General features: G+C 37.5%; 1 protein-coding gene and 1 pseudogene across 3 annotated transcripts; both read right to left on the bottom strand.

The window, feature by feature from the left end:
- Nucleotides 1–3,502: 3,502 nt before the first annotated feature.
- Nucleotides 3,503–9,668, bottom strand: LOC103696923 (ADP-ribosylation factor 2). 3 transcript variants are annotated; one of them, XM_008778646.6, is made up of 8 exons: nt 9,411–9,547; nt 9,138–9,242; nt 8,667–8,827; nt 6,540–6,610; nt 6,044–6,163; nt 4,773–4,891; nt 4,079–4,160; nt 3,503–3,834 (listed from the first exon to the last, which is right to left on the bottom strand). In XM_008778646.6, the coding sequence occupies exons 3-8, from the start codon at nt 8,812–8,814 to the stop codon at nt 3,829–3,831; spliced, it is 546 nt and encodes a 181-aa protein (XP_008776868.1). In that variant the 5' UTR covers nt 8,815–8,827; nt 9,138–9,242; nt 9,411–9,547; the 3' UTR covers nt 3,503–3,828. The 3 variants fall into 3 exon arrangements, with proteins under 3 accessions (XP_008776868.1, XP_008776867.1, XP_088569302.1); XM_008778645.5 differs by lacking the exon at nt 9,138–9,242 and having other exon boundaries at nt 9,411–9,668; XM_088713176.2 differs by lacking the exons at nt 3,503–3,834; nt 4,079–4,160; nt 9,138–9,242 and having other exon boundaries at nt 4,769–4,891; nt 9,411–9,668.
- A 4,206-nt stretch (nt 9,669–13,874) lies between these two features.
- Nucleotides 13,875–17,219, bottom strand: LOC120108968 (transcription initiation factor TFIID subunit 1-like; annotated as a pseudogene).
- Between the last annotated feature and the right edge of the window lie 7,480 nt (nt 17,220–24,699).

Raw genomic sequence — 24,699 nt, 5'->3', positions numbered from 1 at the left:
TTGCCCCAGAATCCATGGTAGGATTCATCACAGATTGGATTTCTATTTGGATTGCCCTTGTATGAACCCTTTCTGGTTGGTTGTAACCTAGTCTAGGGTTTATCCATATTGTCCATGATAGGGTTCATCCCAGGGTGGATCTTTTCTTGAATCTGGGGTCTATGTGCATTATTTCCTGCTATAATCTTGCATGATATGTTTCTTTGACATATGTTTGTAATGCTCAATCAGTAATTATGTCATCTTCCAGTTAACCCTACTTTGCAATTGCTTTGTTCTCATTTTAGTGAGTGTCTTTATAATGAATCGTTGGTACTTGTGGATCCAAGGGTTCTCTATGCATTACTGTCTATTGTAGTTTTCCATGATATATTTCTAATGATCCATTATTACTTTTTCCTTGGAATGTATTGTTCCTTGTCTAATTTTTGAGTTGAACTTTGAGTTGCTTCTGATTTCTTTACAATGATTGATACCATGCATAGATTTTGCTCTCATTTTAGTGCACATTTGTCCAACAAGTCGTGTACTTATAATTGAGAGTTGAGATTTATTATGGGTTTATGAAAAATGTATCATTGTAGATTTATCCTACCATCCTAAGAAGATCCATAGGGTTGTCATCATCATCATTCTTGTGTCTGTGTAAGCCTACCTCTACTTGACCCATAGGAAAGGTAGAAACATACCTAGAGAGCCATCTAGGATTAGGGAACTGTATAGGAATACACACATGCTTAGAATACTGCACATCGATGTTCATGCATTCCTTAATTTAGCTAGTTCCTTTAGGGATATGGCCCATATGAATGCTGAGGAGCAATGGCCATGTTCTTGCATGTTATTGGTCATAATACAAAGAATGGTCTTATGGATTGAATGTGAGGTCTGGTGAGATGGTCAGCCGATATTCAACCAAGTACTATATGTGATTTGTTGTATTCATGACATGTATGATGGTAAGCTAGCCCCAGATTCATCCGCAAATATTCCAACCATCATTGGACCCCATACTTCAAGGTATAGTTACTGATCTATCGATTTCCTTTATTAATTCCTTTGTTAGATGATTGGTTATGATAACCTATTGCCCCATTTTTCTGACTACATCCTTGGTATTGGACTACCAGATGGGACACATGTGGAGGCTATAGTGATTACAAATATCATTGCTCAATTTCATGTAGGAAATTAAGGTCGCACCCAAGATGTCATTGGCAGTCATCAATCCCAACTTAAGATTGACCGATGTCAGTGCTGGATGGGGGGCTCTGCAAATGATTTCCATGTTCTAAAACATGCACTATGTCTCCCATACCCGAGGCTCTTTGTCCTTCTATGTAGCAAATACCTACAGGCTCCAATATTCTTGCACATTTGTGTGTACCCTAAAGCATCTTATTTATTGATTGCAAGGAAGATTTTCCTAGTGGATGCTGGGTAAACACACCAATGCCTGGCTTTATTTCCCTGTATTGTTTCCACCCACTACCACCTGAATGAGCATAAGTGACGTCCACCCAAGGATAGGAAGGAATTGTTCAACCTTTGGCATCACCACTTCTTAAAAAGGTAAATGGCCCTTCAAGATGCTAAGAAACCACTTCAAGATTTTGGCAAATCATCCATTCTTCCCCTATCACACTCAAGTATGTTCATGCTTGCGCGTTATATTCCATATAATTTCCTTCGTGTTGTGACACCCGATGACTGTTTCTTCAATCTATCTGATGATGTTGTATTGGTAGATGGAGGACTTAGCGAATGAGAGTAGTCCGTACATGCATCCCTAAGATGATGGGATGAATTGATTATTCTTAGTCAGATTTCTGTGATTGATGTACTAATCCTCACGATACTTATAATTTGCAATGACGCATGTATTATTTCAGGGCTATGACTTGGTGTTTGGAAGACTGTGTTTTCTATGTTCCTAAATGTTATTCATGGTATATTCCTTTTCTCCATGAATTGCATGCATGATGTTATAGGTTACCCAGGTCATGGATGGTTCGAATCCTATGGGTTGCCCGTTCCATTCTAATCAATAACGTTGAAAAATTTCCTGGCAAAGGTGTGGTTATTCATGGTATATTCTCTTCCTCCATGAATTGCATGCATGATGTTATAGCCTTATAGGTTACCCATGTCATGGATGGTTCGAATCGCAAGGGTTGTCCCATCCATTCCAACCAACAATGGTAAAAGGGTTCCTTGGCAAAGGCGTGGGGAAAGGGTCTTGAAGTAGGTGGCGGAGCGAAGCTTGCGCAGTTTTCCTTCGAGTAGCTCATTGTCATTTGAGGAAAAGCTCAATGGAAAGGCAACCCGGACACGATCATTAAAAACAAAACCTGAAAAATGTTGTCAATGTTGTGAATGAGCATTCTAAGACATCACATGGGCGGAGAACTATCTCAGATGGATGCCATGTTCTTATAGGGACATCAAGATTTCTAGGTCGCAGAGTGGGGCAAGGTGGGAAGATGAGAACAAAATTGTCATAATTGAACTAGAGATGGGTATGACTACCATATCTATTTACTACCATCTACAGGTTTATATATTCATATAGTATTTACCTGTTTGAATTCAGGTACACCGAAAGATGAAAGACCGCATCAAGCCAATCAAAAACTTTGATGTCTTTTGAACCATATGCAACAATGACCAAGTTGATGGGGAGTTTTCCATGCCGATCTTCAGCCAGTTTGTGGACCAACCAGGGAGTGTGTCAAAGTGCTGGCACAGGCCCCACGAGATACACCATTGAGAGATACCCACTGAACTGAAACTTCTACTGGGGAAGATCTCCGAGATTGAGGGTTACAATGACAACACGAAGGAGATGGTATTTGATGAGATGGCAATGCATGAGGCATCTAGAAGGACATGGATGAGCAAAGCTTTGACTTTGGCCACCAAATGGATGAAAAACTTTGCAGAGACCAGACAAGATCGCACGCTCTATTTGGGGTTGTACTTATATATGTCATCTTGATACTTCTTGTGCGGTTTTCTTGTTAAACACTGAGCTGAGGTTTAACCACATATTCGATGCCCCTTATGGAATGTTCTATTGCAATGATAAATATTCTCATGCAACAGGCTAGTATTGCAAAAAGAAAGCATGCAGCTCATCAGTCATTGGTTTACCTGAGCCAAATTTTGTCCAAGCTACCCAACAGTAATAACCAAAGGGATTGTAAAAATTCACCACAGGTTGGTCAAACTGGAAGTAGAAATTCATCCAGGTGGGGCTACAAACGACGCAAGCTACACATGAACAGTTCAGCCTTGCCATATTAACAGGCTGATGATCGGGCTCAGTTGAGACCATATAGCCTCATGTAAAGCCCTATAAATATAACTCTAGCTTGAAAATTCACTTGGATAAAGAATGGCAAAAAAAGAGGAACAATGCTTTGAGGCCCAGCCATGTAATCAAAAACATTGATCCAGCCAACAAAGTAGTAAATGCATGATCACCATAAAACCAGACTACTAAGCTCACAATAACCTTTATGGATGAATCATCTGCAGCCCAATTAAATACAGGCAAAACCAACATCAGGACATCAAATTGGAGGACAAATGGCAAAGGCTTAATGAGCGATAAAACAGAGTACAGAATCACAAATTTGACGGTGCAACATTCTATCAATAATTGAAACAGAGTTTTTCAAACGTGAAAACTGAGGAAAAAGAGTAAACCACGTGAATAACAAGCTGGAAGTTCCGAAGATCTAAAAATCCCAAAAGAATTCATATGTTATCTATGGAGGAATGTTCCAATAAAGATTCTCTAGTTCTGGCAAGCACCTTGAAATTTCAAGCCTGCAAATGATAAGAAAGACATCACGTTAATGCAAAAGCATCTTGCAGTGCATGCTTCAGATTGAAAGTACCAAGTAGTAGCAAAACATGAATAAGAAATGTCAATCAAATAAAATCAAATTAAAAGCTCTCAAAACTATATGGATGCACAGATGAACAAGTGCAAGTACTAATAGAATTGAATTCTCAAGCTTAATCTGAAAGATTCAAGAGGAAGGTGAAAAATAAGATAGGGAGATGGCACCTTGTTGGCGATGTTGTTGGACAGCCAGTCAAGCCCCTCATACAAACCTTCACCAGATGTAGCACAGGTGCTCTGAATGTACCTGAGATCAATAGTAGTTCTCGTCAATCTCATTATCTAGCACATCTCTAAGGTAGTAACTTATAAAATGCACACAAATGGACCAACATGCATGTTTTTTTTTTTGTGTGTGTGTGTGTGTGTGTGTGTGTGTGTGAGAGAGAGAGAGAGAGAGCAACAAGATGCAATAATTTGTGTTCAAAAAAGAAGTAAAAGAAATCCTTAAGTTTCTAGGTCAGAATGTAACTCATCTAATGGAGTGAAGTTTGGGCATGACAAGCGACAAATGGACACTAATGTAAAAAGGATGATAAAAGGAGGATGGTGGTTGGTTAAAGGTAGAGGGAGAGATTTCAACCCTGTGAATTGCACATCGAATTAAAATTTAAACATATAACACAAAGGCCTTCTTCCTTGATCTTTTTCAAAATTCAAAACATGCAAAGACACTAAAGTTAAGACTTGCATAAAGCTAGATTTCAATGTATATTAGATGATGTATCATTAACTATCATTAACATACTCCTTACTAGGACTTCAACCAAATGATCAAGCACATTCCTAATCTGAAGACCACTCACAAAAAAATCAATATCTATAAATTATTCCCTATACTGAAAAGTAAGTGCTTTACCAGTGTCGCTGACGCAGGGAATGCAGGCCAAGCTTATCTGTTATTTCAGCAGCATTCATTGCATTTGGCAGATCTTGTTTGTTTGCAAAGACAAGCAAGACAGCATCCCGTAATTCATCCTGCATATCAACATAAGTGAAGTCAATCACAGAAATTCAAATCAGTCTTGGACAAAAGGTGAACCAGTAACATCTTTAATTGTCAATAGGCAAAAAAGAAACGATACAGGCGGCTGACATACCTTTCATGTTTTGTAGATCTTTTAAAAAATCATCTGTACATTATATTGGTGCAACTTGCAAAACCATGCAAGTATACCTAGTAAAATTTTCGACATAAACTTCTGATTTTATGCATGTGACTTTACCTATGCACATCAACTTTCAGGAGTCTATAAATAATTATATTTGGGCATTTTCTGTGCCCACTATGGATCAATTTATGATTCAGTTTCCCATGCCATTACAACATCATTAACTTCATGTATCAGTAGTTAAACACATTATATATTAATAAAAGTGAAATGTTCATAATTGAAGTCCTTGAATAATAAAAAAAATGTTTTGCAGTTGCATTACAGTAGAGTATATTAATTCAAGTAAAACCACAAATTTCTGATATTATCTTGTTTAAAAATTGGCGACAAGATTATCGTCTTTAACCATTTATTTTAAGTTACCAAGGAAAGCCTAAGAAACACTGATTACTCATCACCATACAATTTACTCAAACAGCTTCATTTAATTAACCAAGGGTTGTCAACAGATACAACACATAAATCTGTCTGATGTCCATAACAGGATAGCCTGTAAGATAAATCTGACACATCAAGTTGTATCATAATCACCTTTACTCACTTTTTCTTTTTCAACTACTTGAGTTCCTCTTCCATTTATTTCAGCTTAGGATAAAAACACTGTCGCATCCATTTATGACCGATTTGATCAAGTGTAATCACAATAATCTCTACTCACCCAGAAAATTCAATTAATTAAACATGAATCTTTGAACTAGACACATAAAACAATTACAAGAAACAGAGAGATTGCCTTTTGTTATAAAATATACGAAATATTTTGCCTAGAAATATTTAACATGCTGCAACATCATTTATGGTCGTGATAGTTAACTTTCTTTAGGTGCTGATGTTAAATTCTAAAGCACACACAACATACTTACCTGTGCATGTCTATATTTATGTTAGTGTACAAGAATATAGCCCTGTTGGGTTTTTGGGTACCATGAAGTGTTTTCACAATAAAATAGGTTACCTCATTGAGCATCCTGTGAAGCTCATCTCTTGCCTCAACAACACGATCTCTGTCATTGCTGTCGACAACAAAAATAAGGCCCTGTGTGTTCTGGAAGTAATGCCTCCACAAAGGTCTGATCTGTTTTCCATAATATCCACATCGGCATAACATCAGTCAGATATTAATAGAATAACTGATATTCATCCAACCATCATCATGATAATGAAATATCCAGAGAAACAATCAACTAACATTTACAGTAGATCAATCATATTAACAAATGATGATAGCTTCTTCTTACTTTCCATGATACCAATGGGATACTATTGGACATATATTGTGAAACACATGAAATAACTAATGCCAGAAAGTTCCCCTATGTAATGGTACACATGAAACAATTACACTGAAAACAGAATATTTAGGAAAAGTCATAATTTTTTTATCACCTATTTGAATATTTATTGCTAACCATGCTACAAAAGTCATAAAAACAATGCTCATACTGCAATACCTTGTCCTGACCACCAACATCCCACACAGTGAAGCTAATATTCTTGTATTCCACAGTCTCCACATTAAATCCTGCATTAAAGGCCAAGACAATAATTGTTAGTAACATGTATTTTATAAGCATATACAGTTGAATTTACAGCTTATAACAATAAATATCAAGAGAGCAAAAGCTTATGACAACAAGTACAGAAATACCCACCCTTGCCCCACCCCCCACCCTCCCACTTCAGTATATGACCACATTCTTAAGCCACACTGCACCTCACAAAGCTACAGCAACATGAGCATCCCCAATTATTTTCATGTTTTCCTTACAGAGAGCTATACCAAAACAATTTTGAGAACAATCCAAGTAGAATTACATAGTTTGGATGCCAGACTGAGAAACTAAAAATGTGTTTTTGGGGCTAGCAAATCAAACATTGAAAATATGGAATTAAAAAGAAAATCAAGGCTATCTGTCCAGTCCCATTCGACTGCTTGGCACATCCTCTATAGGAAAAAGGACAGCAATTTGAAGATCTGGTTCCTGATCAGTGCAAACTAAAGCTTAGAGGGGAAATAAAAGATTTAAGGATACAAAAATCAGATTTATACAAGACAGTTCCAATCCACTATTTAAATCCTGCAGCAGTAAAAGAAATAATGAAGAAGATGAGGTATGAAGGAGAGCTGCAGGGGTGGATGGGGGATGAGAAGTGAAAACAGAATGGTCAAACCCGGCCTCTTTCATTTCCTTCACTTTCAAAGAGTCAACAAAACATCACCTTATTACACCAAGGGTAAGTGGCAAAAAGATTTTTCAAAAAGATGTTGATGTAATAGCAAATAATAGGCCTACAAAATAGGATTCCAAAGCCCTTCTTGAAGATCCAAGCAAAGACACTTCTCCAAGACTAAAGGTCCAACCTTTTAAGCAAACTGGACCATAGCCCAGTGGTCGTACCCTCCTCCATATGGGAGGAAGTTCAAGGTTCAAATCCTTGTGGTACCGCTTCCAAAAAATTCAAGTAATTGCAATTGGTGGTGCTTCCACAATTTATTCTGAAAATGAAAAAGTAGGATAAAGGGCCAATCTCTTGGTTGCACCAGAGATCATCTCTAAACAAATGATTTACCCATATCCCATAAAGCAATGCCACTAAAAGAGATGAATTTACACACCAGATGACCCAAACCTAGGAAAAAGATTTACCATCGCTCACAAGGTTCTGAGACAAACATTGAACTATCACATTGTTTGATGCATGGAAGCTATATATAACCAATACTTGGAAATTATTGTTCACAATGCAAAGTTGGGACTTAAAGGTAACCCCATTGCCAACTTGCTTCTCATGTTTCTCATCGCCGCAAGAAAAAGCTTTCAAGGTCATCTAAATCATGCATCAGTTTTAAAATTTAAACATATATGCGAGCCCAACTAATATAATGAACATTTAGTATATAGTTATCAGGAGTAAGCCTCCACATGCTCCCTAATGGGAACACCAAGATCACCATAAAAGTGACTTATAACCTTACATGGTGACCCTTCTGTAGACCAATTCCTATTTGTTAAAATAAATACTCATGCACAATTTCAAAATATTGTATTTGAGACATAACAGCCTCAAAATTCATTGAAGTTTGTTTTAGTCTGATCTCCATATGTTCCCTATACTAAATCTAATATCTTTGCTTGACAAAATAATACCAGGACAAGTTTTTTCAAGAAATCCAAGAACATGATAAAAAGGTGCTTAAACAAAAGTTCAATCATCAGAAAACTAGAAAATTGCAGAGTTCCCTAGAACCTAAGTTTAGCAAATCCTCTAAAGTGGAAGGCTCACTAATAAACACAACTTAGAGCTCATCCAAATAAGCATCATCAGAGAAGTGTGGTCACAATTCAAACATAAAAGGAGACAGTGAATGTGCTTAAAACCTGTCATTTAATCAATAACCAACGTTGGAATGATCATAAGGGACCATTTACCGTCAACAAACTAATAAAATCTTAAGCCTATATTTTTTTCCTCACACTTTGCATAATGAAAACTCCCAAGGAAGGTTATCAAGGTTAAAAGAACAATTAAGCAATGTCAAAAAGGAGAAATTTTACACTAAGAGATAGAATTCTCACCAATAGTGGGGATGGTGGTGACGATCTCTCCAAGCTTGAGCTTGTAGAGTATGGTGGTCTTACCAGCGGCATCAAGCCCCACCATCAAGATCCTCATCTCCTTCTTCGCAAAGAGGCGGCTGAAGAGCTTCGTGAAGGTAAGCCCCATCTTTCTTCTTCAGCTGTTAAACACATGACGGTATACATGATTTTAATGTCAACCATCCCAGTGAATTAAAACTGGAGCGGAAAAAAACTGGATCTAAGGTGCACGGATCTAAAACTCAACAACAGGAACCAACGATCTGCCACACAAGTAGACTATTACGAATCACAGATCGGCAAAAATGCCAGGTAAAACCAAGATCTGAAACGGAGAAGAGGAGGCAATTTGGAGGAAAAAGCTTAGTAGTAACGAGATCCACACAATAACATATTTAATCATAAAAAGGAAAGAGATGTAAAAAACAGCGGTCGATCCAATGCCTTCACCTTCGAAACAAAGGACAGATCCAATATCAACAACAACAAGGAGGAGAATCAAATCATCCAAGATGTAAACGATCTAAGGTCTTCGCCTTCAACAACGAGAAAGATCTATAAAATTCAAGGATCCAATATCAACAATCAAAGATCTATAAAACAAATTCAACGTGAATCCAAAATCCGTGGTGAAGCGATTCAAATATCTGAGACAAAGTAATGGATCGAGCAACGATCTTTGAGCTGGAGATCGAGATAGGGAGGAGGAAACATCGGCATTACCAGGAGATCGATCTCTGGAAGCTTTGGATGGGGGACGAGGAGAACCGGAGTCTCCTCTTCTTCTTCTGCTCGAGAGAAAGAGAGACGGAGAGGAAGACGAATTGGGGGAATTGGAAAGTGGGGCGACGCGGTTATATAGAAGGGAGTGGGAGAATAGGAGGGGAAAGGCATCCTCCCACCGTCGTTGAAGTCGCCACGCGCACATGCTAGCCAGCCAATGTCACGTGACTTACAGGAAGGAGAAATATGGACGCGGTCATCTATTTGGTGGACCCAAAGAGAGTTGCAGGGAAGCTTCCCGTGGTTGGTCTGACAGCTATACATAGACCCCACTGACGGACGTACTCAAGATGTTTCTTTATTTATGTTTTACAAAAATTCTGTCATAGATTTCATCCATCTAGATGAGTTCCGGGCCATGTCCAAATCTGATAATATAAATTAAATTTGGATTTATCACAATAAAAAAATCCGAACTCGGATGCAATCATGATTAAATTCAAGTTTTGTAAGATTTTACTAAGCATATAATTTTAGTGAATCAACTAGTTAAGAATTAATATTTTTTATAATTAAAAACATAACAATAGTCTTCCGCCCGCACATAAACCATGCAATATATGGGGCATTGTTTTTTCTGTCTATTTTTAAATTATAAAATTAAAATATAATAAATTGTAATAAATAGAAGACTTTAATATCTATATTTCTATTCTACATGAAGCAATACATTTGTATTAACCAACGTTTTAATATAGATATCATTAATGCTGGCGTCTACATAATAAATAAAAATTTCTGCACAAATTAAGCATCCATTTTATTTATATATATAAACTTATATATAATATATATAAATAAAAGTTTGTGATAGATTATGGGGAGAAAGAAGTATGATATAGGAAGTAAATGTTGATTTTGCCAAAAATGATTCATTTTTGAAAACCAATTTAAATTTCTATTGATGTTATTTTGTTGACATTAATTGAAATCTAAGTGTTAGCTATGACTTGGAAATTGAAATAGCCATGGATGAGAATTATAAAGAGCATGCATGAGAAAATGCATAAATCCAACGGTGGTGAAAAGGAATTAATGCAAGTCATGTAACCAATCTTTTTTATATTTTTAAATAAATACGTACATACATACACACACATATATATAGTGTGTGTATATTCGGGTTATCGATCTTTTAGATTTGAATATAGCTACATTTGTCAGATAAAAAATCAGATCCTAAAAGGAGAACCTAGTTTTGATACAATAAAGTTATTGAAATCTTTTGGATCCATTCCTCATTATTGTACACCAAATTTGTTAGATAATTGAGTTTTGGGATTTCATTTACACCCATAACTAAAACACGGTAGCACCCAAAGAAAAAACTTAAAAAGAGCTGAGGTATACTAATATTTTGGTTGAAAGCAAGATATAGAAAAATACATCTCTGTAGTAAAACCTAGATAAATAAATAGTTTAAATCATTGATTTTAATATTAGTAATTAAAATTTTACTTAAGATCGGAAAAAAGGAAAAATTTAAATGTGTCGATATCATATATATTGTAACACAAACTACATCTATCCACCAATTAGATTATAATAGCTTTCTCTATAATGGAGAAGGTCAGTAGTGCCATAGTTGGCAGCCACGAACTCTTGCCAACAGTCATTAGAGGGTGGATGGATTAGGCCTAGTATCCTTTTTGTGTACTTAGAAATAGTGCAATACATAGGGAGCATTGGATCTAATGTATACCTCTTTAATCACTATGGCTAACCCCCAAACCACTTTGCATAGAATTGGACACGATGCAACCTAATCAGAACATTTAAATGATACCATATGATGTGGTGAATATTTGTCAACCAGACCTCGGGGTAAACCAAAGTTCCTGACCTTGATATTGTTCAAAGTACTTTATCTTGATTCTAGCTGAAGTGCCATTCTAGCTTGATCAAGCAATAAGAAAGTGCCACGTGTCTCATTAAAGACTATTTGAAGGCAGTTAATCCCTATCAAGAATGTAGCCACAATCTCGGTGATGGTTATGCCAACTCGTCCATAATTGTATAATTAAAAAGATTATCGCCGACATGGAGAGCTGTTACCATGTAGTTATTGCACATCTTGGGGAACTATTATCATGCAGTTATTGCATGCTCTATTAATCTCAATAATGGACACCAACCCCATCCTTTATATAAGGAGAACTAGAGGATCCTCGAGTAAGTTATTTTGACGACTCTATTCTCTCTCTCTAGAAATTCCCTCTTGCACTATTTTCTTAGAATTTGATTGATTTGAGCATTGGAGGGTCCTCCGTCAAAAAATTCTAGCAAGCGGACTTTATTTTGAGGTTGGTTTGGCATCTTGGGAGACCGGTTAGCCGCATCACCAACATCTCTTTTATTCGTTAACATTGGATATTCCAGCTCAGAGTATAGCCGACCTCACCTTTACCACGGGTTCCTACCAACCTCAACATTCACCTCAGAATCTAGTGGTACGAGGTCCTTCAATGATGAAATATCTGAAAAAGATAAAAAAGATATCTCTTCGACTTTTTCAAAATTTGATATCCAACAAATCCTCAGATTGGAGAATATCAAAGCATATCTATTTTTCAAGTTAGCAACTTTAGATTGTATCGATCTAAAGAAGACATCCTATTTTGAAGTACCGGAAAAAACAAGCATTGAAGAATATGCATACTGATTTGAAATTGAATTGGATGGACCCTCTTATTGAATATTTTAAATATGGGAGGTTGCATGATGATCGAAGTGAAGTCGATGATTCGAAGAATCATGCATGATGATCGAAGTGAAGCTTTGAACCAAGTCCACACCATGGTTCCCCCAACCTGTTCCTTCTTCACATTCCTCTTTCTTCACTGTTCACAATAATGTTAATGGGATGAGGCTGGGGACGGATGACAATGAAATCAGGTCTTCAATATTTAAAACCTACGGCCTTCACCTCAAGATTCATGGTTGATGATGGCGTTCTGTGGTCTAGCACAGCAAAGGCTTCCACAAAACTTTCTCTCCATCTCTCACATCCATCCCTAGAAGCATATTGGGTTTTTCGTGATTTTTCCTGGCCAAAAAGAAGGGTGGTTTTGAGCTACATGAGTCAAGCTCGAGCTAGCTCAAAATTAAATAAGTCAAGCTTGACCATGCAGCTTAACTCGAAATTGAGCTATGCCTCCCTCGGTCATGTTTGAAGGATGTTGTGGGCAATCTAGTGAAATAGAATAATCAAAGCATGAAACCTGATTTTTTTTTTTGATAAATCATCATGAATATATAGATTACATGCAAATTGAGGCCACAGAAGCACACAAATCGCTAAGAATTACTAGTTTTAGCCACTTCTTCCATTTGTCTATCTAGAGCTCTACGTATTAAGAGGATGCTCTGCCAAAAAAAATAAAAATAAAAAGCTTGTTTCACCAGTTCTCTTTTGCTCTCACACTCAATCTTATAAATAAGAAAAAGATCCTAGCCTGCATCTCTCTCTCTCTCTCTCTCTTCTCTCTATGTATAGTGAGTGGGATCTTAGGATATCTAGGAAATAAGGATTAGGATATGTTATCCATGCTTATCCATAAGTAATATCGATAATTTCAGTCTGATACTTCCAAGGAATCCTAGTTCCTAATCTTAGCACCCTTCCTAGAGACCAAAGTCTGAGAAACCGCCTAGGTTTGGGAGGGAAGTAAACACAAGACTCTTCAATGTATATTCACATGAATGAGAAGGGAAACCACACACATGGAGCATATAAAGATAAGATAAATATACTCTCTTTCAAGATGAAGGGATTTCATCCTACTCTCTGATTAGTATTAAATAGTTTCTAATCAGATCAAAGGGTAAAATTTCCATGTTCTTCCTCTCATATGCATTGCACATGTGAAGATATTGTTAGCGTTAATCCTCCTGGTAGTTTTATAATCAATAACATTGGAGTGGTTTGGACTGTTAACATGCACAAATCCACTCGATTCATGCATCTAAGAACCTCTGTTAGGATTTTCTTGCACAATTAACAACAAAACAGAGATTAAGGGCTCAAATTCAGCTCTTCTCACTCGTATGAAGATACCAGTTAAGAAAACCATAACAAGACTTTTGGAACCAAGGTAAGAAGTGAGTAGGCTAGAAAGAATCTTGATCCTACAAGCCAAAATTTATTTGGACACAACATTTGCTTTCACCAGAGTAGCCAGTCAAAATAGTGGTATTCCACCTTCCTGTGATATTGGGTTACTAAAGTTCTACCAAAGGATACGTAGGCAATTCTGATACAAAGTATTGAATACAAAGTGCCCTGGGGCCCTACACTGGTACCAAAAATATGTACAATGCCATGCGTCATGTCTACTTTGGTGCCTTAACACGGCCAAAAATGACATTTCCAATTACACAATTCAGAAACCCCTCTGTGTACAAGGGAACAGGAAAAAATTACGCCCCTCAATCCATCATGGACCAGATCAAATGTTTGCACCGAAGACCACATAATAGAGAAGAACTGAATTTTGTTCCACATTTGATCACATACCAATTGCTTCCGACCAGAGTGGATCACAGTTGCTTCAGATTAGATGATCACAATGAATTATTTCTAAATATCCCTGAACTCAATTCCACCCTCAACATCGCTCAACATGTGATGCTTCTCTTCCAAGTAGTAATCACAGAGTTCCAAGAGCTGGTCAGCAAGCAGGGGAATGCCAGGGTTTCGACCATCATTGTACTTATGGGCATTATAAGTGATCTGCCAAACATCATGCCTGAAGTCTTCTCGGCTCTTATACCATGTTTCTTACCTTCTCTCTGATCATGGAAAGGTCCATCGGGCGCTTTATGATGTCAAGGTAGTCAGGGGCTTCTTTCTTTGTCACAGGTTTAAGGAAAAGATATGATATTTCGATATTTTCCCTCAAGCTATCGAGTATGCTCTCCAATATGTTGGACAACTCAACCTGTGAAAGAATCCATCCATCATACAGAAGATTCCATAAAAAGCCTGGAAACAAATGAAGAGAATTATAACACTAAACATCAATCATAGCACCAATGAAGGGGCAGCATTATGAATCCTTATTCAGCAAGTGCTAGTGCTTCTGCAAGCTTTTCCAAACCTTTTCTCACAACAAATAAGAGAAACAAATGCATAATCATAAATTAAGAGTCCAATATACAAGCCAAGACTATAGGGATTGTAAACCCAATTTTCAGTGAAATTGTTTGATAGAAACAAGAAGAAAATGTACATACTATTTTTCAGGAAATTATAGATCAGACGAAGATAAGCACTTGAGCTTTTCTTTTTTTGGCTAGATAAGCACTAAAGCTTTTTTTTTACTTAATTAATTCACATGAATGGTTGCAACCACTATGTTAACCTCAAGATCAGATTCTGATGATAAGCACACACATAAAAGGAACTGATTTTCAGATGAAGTGGCATGAGTGCACTTGTTCTTTTGAGGGTTTTAGCAGATCGTAAGGTTTTAGGAGATCATTAAAAATCATACTTGATGGATCATTAACGTATTTTTTCATCGAAAAATATCACATTTTTAAATAATTATCTAAAATTAACAAGATGGAGGATGTGACTGACTACTGACTTTACCTTGGAAGCTTATGTCCAAACTCAAGAACGACTTGCTAATGAGTGTATCAAGAGATTCAAGACCTAGGCTTTCAAGTTGGTCATTCATTCAGAAGAAACCACTGAATTCTTCCTCCAAACCTTCCCTAGTATACTAGATAATATATCTTAAGTAAAAAGTATCTGACTTACAAATTTTGGAGTGAAATCTTTTTAAGTCAAAAAATGGTTCATGCTGTTGCATGATATTTGTTTTGCAAGTCAATTTCAATTATTCAGAGTTCAGATGCTAATAAAAAAACATTGCTTCTTTGTAACTCAATAGGTTCTACCATCCTAAATCTGTGAATTCTTAAATGGGCGGGATTCTAAAATGGGCCAATCAATCTATTTACCAATGTAGCCAAGTTATAGATGACTACATGAGCAAATTAATCAAAGTGAAATTGAATAGATCAAAGCTACTTCGAATTGCATGGAAATATAGAACATTGTATGTCTGGGTAGTCACTTAAACCTGTAAATTAATGTAAAACCTTGTCAGATATAATACTATACCCAGATTTAGGAACTTGATTAAAACCAGAGTAAATTAGTAAAGTATTACTACTGCTACTACCACTACAGGTTAACTTTTTTCTTTTTGTGCTTTCGGTCGTATGTAGTGTCTGTGAATTGCTAGCAGATTCCACAAAAGCATGCAAATGTTTATTGAAAGCAATTCTAGTTAAGCCGGCACGGGTTAGGCAGAAGAGGCCCTTTAAATGACACTGCAATCAAGAATGTGATAACTAGTAATTTGGATCCATTTAATCGTAGTGTTACCTCTCCTCCTCTACGGCGCTTTGTTAATGGTGTGTATTCTGTCTGTCCTGCATCAGCCAGAGACTGCCTCTTTGCAGCTCGATCCCTTTCAGGTATCCTTCTGTCGTTTCTGTATGGCCTATGATCCAGTTAAGTATTCATCTCTGAAATCAGGTTTTTTCTTTTTCTTCTTCTTCTTCTTTGCCTTTTCCTCCCTCCTGAATGATTCTTCATACCTTCTAGCCTCAAACAATCTTTGATGCTCTTCTTGCATCCTTCTTTCCTCCTGCAGCATCCTCCTAGTTTTCTCTTCTGCTATCCTCTCCTTGCTTCTCCTTTTCTCTTCCTCATCCCATAATCTCCTGTCATAGATGGGATTTGTTTTGCTTGTCTCTTCAGGGAACTGCCGGCTCTCCTGCTTTTTCTGTTTCTCAAAACTTGATAATTCAGTAATTTTCTTTATTTTTCTGAAATCATGATCCATTCCAGTGTCGATGGCAGAATTAACTTGCTCCACATTAGTATTAACTTTAGGCTGTTTGATGATAATTTTATTGCGTGGTTGTTCTCTCTCTGGGTCAACAGGAGGATGTATAACAACAGAGGGTTTCTGAATTTCATGCTGAACATCATCAGACTTCATCTTATTAGATATTATTATTTTATTGATCTTTCCTGTCGATTTATTCTCTGCCTCTGGATCTACAATCTGTTTATCAGGAGCATGAATCCCTGACAAGTTTTTCTCACAAGGCTTGTCAGCTGGACCACATTTAAACTTCACTGGAAGAATCTTTTTCTGCAAATTCAGTCCTACCTTTTCAACACTTTCTGTTACATCTGCCTCTGCCACTTTTGCAAACATCTTAGGCACCAATTTCTTGCTCGGAGTTTTCACTTGAAGCTGAGTTGCAGCATCAGGAAGATTGGATTTACCTGAGACACTTTCTAGTTCTGAAGTTTCCGCATCTTCTCCATATTTAGGGCAGTTCTTGTTGGTCCTCATGTGTCCAAGCTGGTCAATCACAACATCTTTAGTCACTACGAAGAAAGACAATCCATTTCCAAATGCAAACTCGCATACAATATATTACCCACCTGACCACAGGCTCCACAGACAAAACTTTCTCTCACTGGCTTATCACTCTGTTTCTTTTCCTTGAAAACCTGATTAGCACAAAGAGAAGGTTGAAATATTATGGAGACAATTTTATACACAACTGAAAACTGCACCAAGTGGTAATCCATAACTATAAAAAAGTTACTTGATCATTGCTCTGACCAATTATTCAAAATGTAAAGAATTAGTGCAATCGTACTTTAGATTAAAAAATTGGCTATCATTAGGTGAACTTCTACAATGTATTTAGTATGTAGGATCCAAAACACGAATAAATGATTAGTGAGCCCTATATTAGATAAAGGCATATCTTTGCTGGAATATAACTGAAAATGGCTATTCCTTTCAATACTGTCACTGAAGCTAATAAACTTAAGCCTTTGTCATTGCTCTTACCTTTCTGGTTATGTTATTCTGTGAGGACTATAGTGCTGGTTTTGTATGATATGTATATTGCTTGAAGATTATCAACACGCTAGCCCTCTATACCATCAATGCCACCATGTATCTTTTTCTGCAGCCTGAACCATTTCATATCATTTCAACTTCCGATATATTTTCAGTGCTCTTGTTTTCGTGCTCTGCTCTTTTATGAGGCAAGCTCTGAAATGGCCCGGCTTCCCTTATGAGATTAGCCCAAACCAACCACCATTATGTCGATCCCAAGCAGAATTGAGCGCCCAGACCATTTGCTTCCCTATGTACAGGACGACACCGAATGGTACAGGCCTATGTCCTGCTTCCTGTTTTAATGCTTGTCCATCCGCATTCCATTGGAATAGCTTGAAGCTTCTTCCTATTCCTATTTTGGTCCTTTAAGGTCAGAGTAGAAGTTATAGTAATTATCATTTCGCATTGGATTAAAACTACAAATTGAACTAGTCCATAGTGCACAAGCTTGATATAGAACCACAAATATACGACCCTCCCAAAATACTGGAAAATAGTATACATCCATGAGTTGTCAGCATAGTTATAAGAATTTTTGTAGTTTTATCTTATATTTTTCAGCTTTGTTTTTACTATGTAAACATAGTTACGTACCACAAATCTGTACCATGAATTATTTGACAACTAATGTTGTTAAAGGCATGCCTAAGGCGCCTTCACTTGAGCGCTGAAAATGTGCACCTTTTCTGTGCCTTGCAGAAAAGCCCAGGCACAAATTCCAGCCATTCATTATAATAATGCCAATTGAGATTTTGGGGCTTAAGTAACCAGAAGAGAGAGGGGTAAAAACCTATCACCAAAATGAGATAGAGGGGGACAGATCTAGGGTCCTGAGCAGGGCAACAAGCATTCTTCTTCCATTTGATAAGTACCTCATTCTTCCTCCTCTTAATCAATTTTTCCCCTAGGGGATCTTAATTACCACTGCTTAGCTTTCAGTTCGCCTCTAACCATCAAATTAAATGTGAATAACTATCCTCCTCTCTTTGAAATAAGGGGTGCTTCTGGTTCTATGCATGCCTCAAAAAATTGTCTTCTTCATATTACCACTTCTTTAGAGTCAATAATTTTCTGAGGAACTATTGAACTCAATCTTTTGCTGCCATTAAAACTGTTGGGGTCTATCACCTAGAAGTAATCAAATTGGATCAATGATTGATCACTAGGTTCCATCGTAAACCTAATTGGTTACTTCCAATTACATAAATTAATAGTTCAAAACACACTCAAAGGCAAGACATTCCCATTGATAATAGGAACTTCTGTCCTAGAAACAATGGTATCTCCAGTTATTGCCCCTCGGATTCTTCACTTTCTTCTCTCCTTTTTTCTGGGGATATGGACTGGCTTTTGTCCAACAGAAACTGGGGATGGAACGGGCCTCTTAGGTTTTCCTAATGTTTGCTACTTCTTAATTAGGTTGACATGTTTTCTATTGGAAATATGAATTATAACGCTTTTTATATTTTTACTTCTATCATTAAATTGATAATTCCTTGGTAAATATGTCAGTATCATTAACAATGCGTTAGTACCATACATGTATGTTTATGTAGAGGATTTTACATCCTATGGATTTTAATTTGATGTTGGGGGTTGAAAATGCAAATGTAAACCAATTTTGTGATTAAAGGCCAAAAATGGTAATGTATAAAAAAAGTTATATATTTTGGAGGCCCCTTGCTTGTGCATCAAATTATCCCAAAATCCATAGAATATCCTATCACTAGAACTAACATGAATGGGAGGTTCTAATCATAAGCAAGATGTCTCCAGAGCACATCTATATTTATATGTAGACAGTAGACATTTTAGGCCTTGTAGAATATACAAAAATTTGGGCCTTGTAGAATATATTTTAGGGGAATTTACTTTCCCATCCCTCTAAAGACTCCACTGTAACAAAAAGTCCTTGTTAATTAAATCTAAAACAACCGGTCCAGAAACTTTCCAAACTGTAATTCCCGGTCCCTGAGCCCCTTTTATTTTGAAATAAGATACCGAAAATGCCCCTTCCCTCATGATCTCCCATCCTTCCGAAGAAGAAAAATTTCAGAGACTTTCCGAACTGTAATCTCCGAGCCGCGGCTGCTGCCGACCGCGGCCTGCCCCCTCCCGCGGCCACCGCCGGCCCGGCTCGCCTCCTCCCAAGCCCCCTCCCGCGGCCGCGCCGCCGGGAATGCCTCCGCCCCCGCCCCCATGGTGGGAAGGTGCCGAAGAAGAGGAAGAAGGGCGCCGTCCCGCATCCTGCGGCTGTCGCCGGCCACGGCCCACCCTCCTCCAGCGTCCGCCGTGGCCCAGCCCCTTTCCGGCGCCGCCGGCCTCGCAGAAAGAGAAGAAAGAAGAAGAAGGGAAGAAGAGAAGAAAAAAAAGAAAAAGAAAAGAAAAAGTTTGAACTGGGGTCGACTCCTGCTCTGCTGGGGTCGACTCGTGAGAATCTTGGGTCGACTCGCTCACTTCTACAACAATTTTCTAAGAACACTTAACTGTGTGCACAGTCCTGTTAACTGTGTTCGCAGACAACTTAACTGTGTGCCGCCAGCTCGCGGAAGGAGAAAAAAGAAGAAAGAAGAAGAAGGGAAGAAGAGAAGAAAAAAAAGAAAAAAAAAGAAAAAAAGGAAAAAATAAAAATAAAGTTAAATAAGCTTGGAATAATTAAATAAGTTTGGAATACACTTAATCTAACATGACACACATTTAAATAAGCTTGGAACATATTTAAATCATCCCGGAACACACTTATTCTACCCCAGAACACAGTTATTTCGACTGTGCACACAATTAAGTGTTATTAGAAAATTATTGTAGACTTATGCTGAGCTGGGGTCAAGCTGGGGTCGACCCCTGAAGAGCTGGGGTCGACCCCTAAAGATATGGAGTCGACCCCTGAAATCAGGCAGAAAAACAGCTCTCTGGAAAGCCTGAGAGAGTCGACTCCAGATGAGCAGGGGTCGACTCGTGCTATTAAGGGGTCGACTCCACGTGAGCAGGGGTCGACCCCAGGTCTATGAACACAGTTAAGTTGTATGTGAACACAGTTAACTTGTCTAGGAACACAGTTAAGTTGTCTGTGAACACAGTTAACTTGTCTAGGAACACAGTTGTTTAGGAACACAGTTAAGTTGTTTGGGAACACAGTTAACTTGTCTGGGAACACAGTTAAGTTGTCTAGGAACACAGTTAATTTGTCTAGGAACACAGTTAACTTGTCTAGGAACACAGTTGTTTAGGAACACAGTTAACTTGTCTAGGAACACAGTTAACTTGTCTAGGAACACAGTTGTCTAAGAACACAGTTAAGTTGTCTGTGAACACAGTTAAGTTGTTTAGGAACATAGTTATCTAAGAATACAGTTAACTTGTCTAGGAACACAGTTAAGTTGTCTGTGAACACAGTTAACTTGTCTAGGAACACAGTTGTTTAGGAACACAGTTAAGTTGTTTGGGAACACAGTTAACTTGTCTGGGAACACAGTTAAGTTGTCTAGGAACACAGTTAATTTGTCTAGGAACACAGTTAACTTGTCTAGGAACACAGTTGTTTAGGAACACAGTTAAATTTTTGGGAACACAGTTAACTTGTCTAGGAACACAGTTAACTTGTCTAGGAACACAGTCGTCTAGGAACACAGTTAAGTTGTCTGTGAACACAGTTAAGTTGTTTAGGAACACAGTTATCTAAGAATACAGTTAACTTGTCTAGGAACACAGTTAAGTTGTCTGTGAACACAGTTAACTTGTCTAGGAACACAGTTGTTTAGGAACACAGTTAAGTTGTTTGGGAACACAGTTAACTTGTTTGGGAACACAGTTAAGTTGTCTAGAAACACAGTTAATTTATCTAGGAACACAGTTAACTTATCTAGGAACACAGTTGTTTAGGAACACAGTTAAATTGTTTGGGAACACAGTTAACTTGTCTAGGAACACAGTTAACTTGTCTAGGAACACAGTTGTCTAGGAACACAGTTAAGTTGTCTGTGAACACAGTTAAGTTGTTTAGGAACACAGTTATCTAAGAATACAGTTAAGTTGTTTGGGAACACAGTTAACTTGTCTAGGAACATAATTAATTTGTCTAGGAACACAGTTGTCTAAGAACACAGTTAAGTTGTCTGTAAACACAGTTAACTTGTCTAGGAACACAGTTGTCTAGGAACACAGTTAAGTTGTTTGGGAACACAGTTAACTTATCTAGGAACACAGTTAACTTGTCTAGGAACACAGTTGTCTAGGAACACAGTTAAGTTGTCTGTGAACACAGTTGACTTGTCTAGGAACACAGTTGTTTGGGAACACAGTTAAGTTGTTTGGGAACACAGTTAACTTGTCTGGGAACACAGTTAAGTTGTCTAGGAACACAGTTAATTTGTCTAGGAACACAGTTAACTTGTTTAGGAACACAGTTGTTTAGGAACACAGTTAAATTGTTTGGGAACATAGTTAACTTGTCTGGGAACACAGTTAACTTGTCTAGGAACACAGTTGTCTAGAAACACAGTTAAGTTGTCTGTGAACACAGTTAAGTTGTTTGGGAACACAGTTATCTAAGAATACAGTTAACTTGTCTAGAAACACAGTTAAGTTATCTGTGAACACAGTTAACTTGTCTAGGAACACAGTTGTTTAGGAACACAGTTAAGTTGTTTGGGAACACAGTTAACTTGTCTGGAAACACAGTTAAGTTGTCTAGGAACACAGTTAATTTGTCTAGGAACACAGTTAACTTGTCTAGGAACACAGTTGTTTAGGAACATGGTTAAATTGTTTGGGAACACAGTTAACTTGTCTAGGAACACAGTTAACTTGTCTAGGAACACAGTTGTCTAGGAGCACAGTTAAGTTGTCTGTGAACACAGTTAAGTTATTTAGGAACACAGTTATCTAAGAATACAGTTAAGTTGTTTGGGAACACAGTTAACTTGTCTAGGAACACAGTTAATTTGTCTAGGAACACAGTTGTCTAGGAACACAGTTAAGTTGTCTGTAAACACAGTTAACTTGTCTAGGAACACAGTTGTCTAGGAACACAGTTAAGTTATTTGGGAACACAGTTAACTTGTCTAGGAACACAGTTGTCTAGGAACACAGTTAAGTTGTCTGTGAACACAGTTAACTTGTCTAGGAACACAGTTGTCTTGGAACACAGTTAAGTTGTTTGGGAACACAGTTAACTTATCTAGGAACACAGTTAATTTGTCTAGGAACACAGTTAACTTGTCTAGGAACACAGTTAATTTGTCTAGGAACACAGTTGTCTAGGAACACAGTTAACTTGTCTAGGAACACAGTTGTCTTGGAACACAGTTAAGTTGTTTGGGAACACAGTTAACTTGTCTAGGAACACAGTTGTCTAGGTACATAGGTAAGTTATCTAGGAACATAGTTAACTTGTTTGTGAACACAGTTAACTTGTCTAGGAACACAGTTAAGTTGTCTGTGAACACAGTTAACTTGTCTAGGAACACAGTTGTTTAGGAACACAGTTAAGTTGTTTGGGAACACAGTTAACTTGTCTGGGAACACAGTTAAGTTGTCTAGGAACACAGTTAATTTGTCTAGGAACACAGTTAACTTGTCTAGGAACACAGTTGTTTAGGAACACAGTTAAATTTTTGGGAACACAGTTAACTTGTCTAGGAACACAGTTAACTTGTCTAGGAACACAGTCGTCTAGGAACACAGTTAAGTTGTCTGTGAACACAGTTAAGTTGTTTAGGAACACAGTTATCTAAGAATACAGTTAACTTGTCTAGGAACACAGTTAAGTTGTCTGTGAACACAGTTAACTTGTCTAGGAACACAGTTGTTTAGGAACACAGTTAAGTTGTTTGGGAACACAGTTAACTTGTTTGGGAACACAGTTAAGTTGTCTAGAAACACAGTTAATTTATCTAGGAACACAGTTAACTTATCTAGGAACACAGTTGTTTAGGAACACAGTTAAATTGTTTGGGAACACAGTTAACTTGTCTAGGAACACAGTTAACTTGTCTAGGAACACAGTTGTCTAGGAACACAGTTAAGTTGTCTGTGAACACAGTTAAGTTGTTTAGGAACACAGTTATCTAAGAATACAGTTAAGTTGTTTGGGAACACAGTTAACTTGTCTAGGAACATAATTAATTTGTCTAGGAACACAGTTGTCTAAGAACACAGTTAAGTTGTCTGTAAACACAGTTAACTTGTCTAGGAACACAGTTGTCTAGGAACACAGTTAAGTTGTTTGGGAACACAGTTAACTTATCTAGGAACACAGTTAACTTGTCTAGGAACACAGTTGTCTAGGAACACAGTTAAGTTGTCTGTGAACACAGTTAACTTGTCTAGGAACACAGTTGTTTGGGAACACAGTTAAGTTGTTTGGGAACACAGTTAACTTGTCTGGGAACACAGTTAAGTTGTCTAGGAACACAGTTAATTTGTCTAGGAACACAGTTAACTTGTTTAGGAACACAGTTGTTTAGGAACACAGTTAAATTGTTTGGGAACATAGTTAACTTGTCTGGGAACACAGTTAACTTGTCTAGGAACACAGTTGTCTAGAAACACAGTTAAGTTGTCTGTGAACACAGTTAAGTTGTTTGGGAACACAGTTATCTAAGAATACAGTTAACTTGTCTAGAAACACAGTTAAGTTATCTGTGAACACAGTTAACTTGTCTAGGAACACAGTTGTTTAGGAACACAGTTAAGTTGTTTGGGAACACAGTTAACTTGTCTGGAAACACAGTTAAGTTGTCTAGGAACACAGTTAATTTGTCTAGGAACGCAGTTAACTTGTCTAGGAACACAGTTGTTTAGGAACATGGTTAAATTGTTTGGGAACACAGTTAACTTGTCTAGGAACACAGTTAACTTGTCTAGGAACACAGTTGTCTAGGAGCACAGTTAAGTTGTCTGTGAACACAGTTAAGTTATTTAGGAACACAGTTATCTAAGAATACAGTTAAGTTATTTGGGAACACAGTTAACTTGTCTAGGAACACAGTTAATTTGTCTAGGAACACAGTTGTCTAGGAACACAGTTAAGTTGTCTGTAAACACAGTTAACTTGTCTAGGAACACAGTTGTCTAGGAACACAGTTAAGTTATTTGGGAACACAGTTAACTTGTCTAGGAACACAGTTGTCTAGGAACACAGTTAAGTTGTCTGTGAACACAGTTAACTTGTCTAGGAACACAGTTGTCTTGGAACACAGTTAAGTTGTTTGGGAACACAGTTAACTTATCTAGGAACACAGTTAATTTGTCTAGGAACACAGTTAACTTGTCTAGGA

Source organism: Phoenix dactylifera, chromosome 17 (assembly GCF_051530095.1).
Source record: "Phoenix dactylifera cultivar Ajwa chromosome 17, Ajwa_hap1_PhDact_Kaust_v1.1, whole genome shotgun sequence".
In the NCBI taxonomy this organism is placed as follows: Eukaryota; Viridiplantae; Streptophyta; class Magnoliopsida; order Arecales; family Arecaceae; genus Phoenix; species Phoenix dactylifera.
The sequence above is the reverse complement of the archived record's forward strand: the minus strand, read 5'-3'. Positions and strand labels throughout refer to the sequence as shown.

Excerpts from the sequence above, each read along its gene's own strand:
- LOC103696923 (XM_008778645.5), bottom strand. The coding sequence starts at position 8,814 with ATGGGGCTTACCTTCACGAAGCTCTTCAGCCGCCTCTTTGCGAAGAAG. Across the intron at positions 6,164-6,539 it reads ATGTTGGTGGTCAGGACAAG|ATCAGACCTTTGTGGAGGCA; the intron begins GTATTGCAGTAT and ends TATGGAAAACAG. Across the intron at positions 4,161-4,772 it reads TCCCTGCGTCAGCGACACTG|GTACATTCAGAGCACCTGTG; the intron begins GTAAAGCACTTA and ends TATTGATCTCAG.